The sequence below is a fragment of the Alosa sapidissima genome, chromosome 6 (genome assembly GCF_018492685.1).
Source record: "Alosa sapidissima isolate fAloSap1 chromosome 6, fAloSap1.pri, whole genome shotgun sequence".
Taxonomy (NCBI): Eukaryota; Metazoa; Chordata; class Actinopteri; order Clupeiformes; family Clupeidae; genus Alosa; species Alosa sapidissima.
The window spans coordinates 30,704,663-30,709,834 of NC_055962.1; the positions used below are offsets into that span (position 1 = coordinate 30,704,663).

A 5,172-nucleotide genomic window follows, 5' to 3' on the forward strand; every position below is an offset into this window, starting at 1 on the left:
CCAGTGCGTTAAGCAAATTTGTCAATTTGACAATTAAGTCAAAATGACCTTTCGTGAGCGCTAAGTAAGTCTCTTCATACTAAAAACAATACCAAAAATATTTTTTGATCTTAATATAAGATTAATAACACTTAGATTTTATCTTTTGCAGTGTAGAGATGTAGAGAGGAGTAGAGATGATGGCACAAACAAGTTGACAAAAAAAATGTATGCCCTATAATTAAACAGACACGGAAACAGACGTGGAAAGGCCTGAAATGTCAGTTGTCTGTTTAAAGGTTCAGATTCAAATGTGTGAAGCCCCATACCCATATTAGTAAACTTACCCAGACAGCTTATTTCCATGAGAAACATTGCCCAAGTGCAGCCTTTTTTAACTCAACAAGGTGCTAATCTTTTATTTGTGCCCAAAGTGCTCAACAAGCAAAGTGTAAAAGCTGCCTTTATCCATTATACATCAAAAAGGAATATTTTGTAAAAATTCTGTAATCTTTTAAAAAAGAGCTGAAAACATACCTGTATGAGAGCTTTTATTTAACTTGTATCTATTTCTTCACATTATTTTACATTCTACTGGTCCTATTTACAGGGTCTTCCTATTTTCACTGCATTAGTTGTATTGTATGTGTTGTTGTAGCCTATCTACTGTATCTCCTTACCATCTTGTGAATTCACATCTGATTTTTTTTTTATTGTTTTGGTTGTTTGTTTGTAATATTATTTTGTTCTCTATTGTGTTAAATGCTCCAAGTGTAAAGCACTTTGAACTACATTCTCTGTATGAAAGGTGCTATACAAATAATGTTTATTATTATTATTTATTAGTAGTAGGCTAGTAGTAGCCTAGTAGGCTAGTAGTAGTAGTAGTAGTAGTAGTAGTAGCCGTAGTAGTAGTATCAATGGGCTTGATACCTCAACTAAGTAACAGTAAGCAATGCCAATGTTGAACTTTTAAAAAAATCTTTCCGTCAAGGACCTAATGTAACCTCTTAGTCTTGTATCGGCACTAGGCTACTTTTTCCTTTTATCAATAATATAGCGCCGCCTGGTGTGCAGATATGGAATTATTCTGCTGTGTGTAAAAAAAAAAAAAAAACAACCCTGAAATGTCTCGACGGTCTACTCTAGACTCTAGAATAATGTTTCTGTGAAATTCCTGTTGAATAGCCTAGGCCTAGGCCTACATCTTGGCCATATTATACATACACATCAGTTTAGCTTCGCCTAGCCGTCAAAATCCCAATATAAAGCTCTATAGCCTATTGATTTATATCGAATTATATTCATTAGCCTATCTCTTGACTATGATGTAATTTATAATATCCAGTTCTACTGAGAATAACATGTGCTAGCCTCGACAGCACAAACATCTACACAGGTAGCCTGCATAGACAGTAAAAGGTAGCCTGTCATGTCTCTCACAACTTCCACGTGGACAGATGAGAGAACGCCCCAGTTCCACCGTCAGCTGACTAGTAAAGTCATGTGATTTCAACAGGAAGAACTGCTGTCCTCTTTCAAAACACACCGGAGTGGTGATTTGAACGACGGTGGATGTTTTTAACACACTGGTGCGTGTATGTCGGTTTAACTAACACCGAGCTCCAGGCTGCCACGGTAGCCTACCAGTACTCCAAAGATACACCATGGCTTGGACAAAATATCAGTTGTTTCTCGCTGCGTTGATGCTCTCAACTGGATCCCTCAACACATTATCTGCAAAGTAAGTCCTTGTGCTTGTGCTAGTGGTCGAATTCAATGCAATTGCCTGTTGTTGTTGCCACAAGGCTAATAATAGCTGGCGACTGCAACCATGTAGCCGAATAGGTTCAGAGTATTTAACAAAGGCTTTCTTGTGTGATTGATGGGAAACATTTAGCTAAAAATGGTTATGGTAGCCTATTGATATTGGTCATATTATTGGTTATGGTAAAATCCGTGACCTAAAGAAGTTGTTGCAAGTGTTTCTTTAAAAATCATGATAATGAGGTGTCTGAAAAGGTAAAAATGAAACTGGATTGTAATTGGTTCATTCAGTTAGGGTATCTATTTAGGCTATTAATCTATACCCGAAACAACACAGGCCTACGTCTACATTAGCCAGCGTTCTTTGCTGGTTGGGTTGTGCCTAAAACCACAAAGACCTGCGCTCGTGCAGCTCTTAGTCATGGCATTGTTGTCAAATGTGCCTATTCAGCTATTTGTCATGATCTCACAAGGTACTCAGTGCCACCTAGTTTCTCGAAGTCAGCATCAAAACTCTCTGACCACAATCACGGTAGGCTAATCGCCTACAAAAGTGTCATGTCTGACCATTATGTAGCCCATCTTGTGGGGGACTTTTTGCAAGTAGGCTGACCTGTACTGTCCTTAAACGTAGGCTAACGCTTCCCTAAACACAAAGTTTCACCTTTCATTTCCCCACATTCTGGAGCAGAAACTTTGTAACCTATTATTTCACACAAGCTAATGTCACAGACTAATCAAAACTCTGCGCTATGATTTTGGAAGTGCAAACAATATCGAAGTTTTGGGTTGATTTGACCATCAGACACCTTCATTTGGATAGACAATCAATATTTCAAAGGAGTGATTAACGCCAAAAAATTGAACAGACTATCTCATTTAGTTATGCTCTGCCTGAGGCTACCTCTCAGTACGCAAGATAAGACATGTGACAAGAGTCTTAAGTATTCAGTTATCATACACCCAGTATCAGTTACATATCCAAGCTATGATCACCCCACCCCACTCTGTAAACTACTACTCATATTAAACACAAGAACTCTGTCAATGAAATATTCTGCAATTGTTTCTGGAACTGTATGTTTAACCATTAACTGCAGTTATACACAGCAAGATGACCTGACTGTAAAAGTCAGCTGATGGTGGATACCTTATCAGCCTCTATGTGTTCAACTGAGTAAACTTGATTGATGTCATCACCTGAAAGGATAACCAGCAAATCCTAAGGTTGCATTGTTCCTGGTCTGTCATTGACCATTTGCATGCATGTCACATCCTCAGCTGACATGGGCCTGCAGATACTCAGCAACTTTGACTTCCTCTGTCTCAGAGAAGTTCCTGCCAGAGTTTGGGTCCAGGGGATGTGAAACTTTCATTGGAAGTGTCTATAAACCTCTGGTGTCCTACATGGACCAAGGCCAAGGGGACTTAACACTCACTTTACTTCAGCCACTCACTTATACTTACTGTGCTTTCTATATGTGTGCAACATTTATAATGGGCCTGTGTAGGCCTACAGTAGATGTCATGGCTTCGCACTGTAATATAACATTATGGTTTACAGTAATTCTATAATTTTTGTTGTAAGCCACAGTGGGTGTGCACTTTACAAAGTTGGCATGCTGGCATGTGTTTAAAAGATATTATGGATTCAACATTTCTTGAGGCTCAGCTATGTGTAGCATGGTGCCTGCCAAAATGTGCAGAGAACATCGGTTTAGCCACTAGGAGTAGTAGGTGTTTATAGGTGCAGCCTGGGATTTCGCAGGAAGTCGCATTTGTTTCTATTTATTTAAATATTTACATTTATTAGCAGATGCTTTTGTGCAAAAAACGTGCATTATATTTTAACCAAGGATCAAGCGAAACACGCCAGAGAGGTAAGCTCACCCCGACCTTCAGCATTCCCAGAGAAATTCCACGTCGGGTTTCGTTTTTGATTGGAGGACAGGCAGCCCCCACTTTGTTTGTTTCCAGTTTTTGGAGCCTGCGCTGCCTACAGAGATTTTTTTTTTTACAGTGTACTCATGGAATGGGCAGATAGCGGTCGTGAGGAGATACTGTATTACTGAATGTGACAAAAAATTTTTATGGGCTTCTTGAAAATGCATAAGATGCCTGACTGCACCTTTAAAAGCAGGGTTGTGTATCACAATACATATCTCACATTATATCAGTGTCTCTCAATCTACACTGCAGTCTGTGCTTCATACACTCCTCATATAGTCCTGCACACTTAAACAATGCACAACACACACACACACACACACACACACACACACACACAATGTCACACACACTTGCTTTCCCTAATTCCTCTTCACGTGTCTCTTGTGTAGCCCAGCTGATTGATCTCATATGCTCTTTCATGGAATGCTTGATGAACGGCACATCGCATGTCACATGAGAAGCTTAATTGGGTTTGTTCAGGCTGTTGGGTACAAACAAGCGGAACTGAATAGACTATAGACACACTCCATTACTGAACGAATGATACATGTCCCATCACAGGGGTTCCCAAACTTTTCCACGACAAGGCCCCCCAAATACCACTAGGTTCTGGCCAAGGACCCGATGTGTTATTAAACCCATCGACAATACTACGGCAAATGTAAAAATACATTAAGCTAATCCTAATAATTATTTTAGCCACAAGCACTTCGCGATGGAGCATACAGTGTGTAAAAGTTGCATTTGGGGCTTTCTGCTATATGAGAGCTATCACTCTACTATTATTCCCAGTCATTATCATGGGAAATATAATGTTCAGACATGTGTCACATAATTATAATGGCATTGTATATCAACCCTCATAGTAATAGGTATATTTAAAATTTTTCAAATGTATTTATTTGTTGCTTTTATCTTTTCCCTCCAAATTGCAAGAGGCCCCCCTGGCCCCCCCTCGCGGCCCCCCAGGGGGCCCCAGCCCCCACTTTGAAAACCACTGCCCCATCATTCACTACTGTATCTTCCTGTTTGCAGATGGGCTGATATGTTCCATGCTCCAGGATGTGGAGATGTCCCAGATCACACCTTCTCTCATCCATTCGTACAGGCAAGTCAACTTAGCAGATAACGGCCCAGCTGTGGCGCAACTGGCTGGGGCACCTGCACCTGCACCGTACGCCGGTGACCTGGGTTCGATTCCCGTCCCGCGGTCCTTTCCGGATCCCACCCTGAATCTCTCTCCCACTCACTTCCTGTCATTCTCCACTGTCCTATCAAATTAAAGGCATAAAAAGCCAAATAAATTTTAAAAATATTATAAATCTAAAGAATATCTTATCTGATAACAGCAGATAAGATATTCTATTCTAGGTTTTATTACACCTACGGTGTTGTCCACGTAATGAACTTGATGTTGAAGGAAGCAAACCCAGCTGTGCGACATAATTGGCTAGGCTGTGAATGAGATGTTAAAGA

At 40.2% G+C, this 5,172-nt stretch overlaps 1 protein-coding gene across 1 annotated transcript in view; it reads left to right on the forward strand.

The window, feature by feature from the left end:
• The first annotated feature begins 1,489 nt into the window (after nt 1-1,489).
• Nucleotides 1,490-5,172, forward strand: part of slc35f6 (solute carrier family 35 member F6) — an 8,191-nt gene continuing 4,508 nt past the window's right edge. Inside the window, 2 exon segments of the mRNA XM_042095827.1 lie at nt 1,490-1,723; nt 4,732-4,804. Of these exon segments, the coding sequence (XP_041951761.1) occupies nt 1,647-1,723; nt 4,732-4,804 (150 nt within the window). The 5' untranslated portion in view covers nt 1,490-1,646.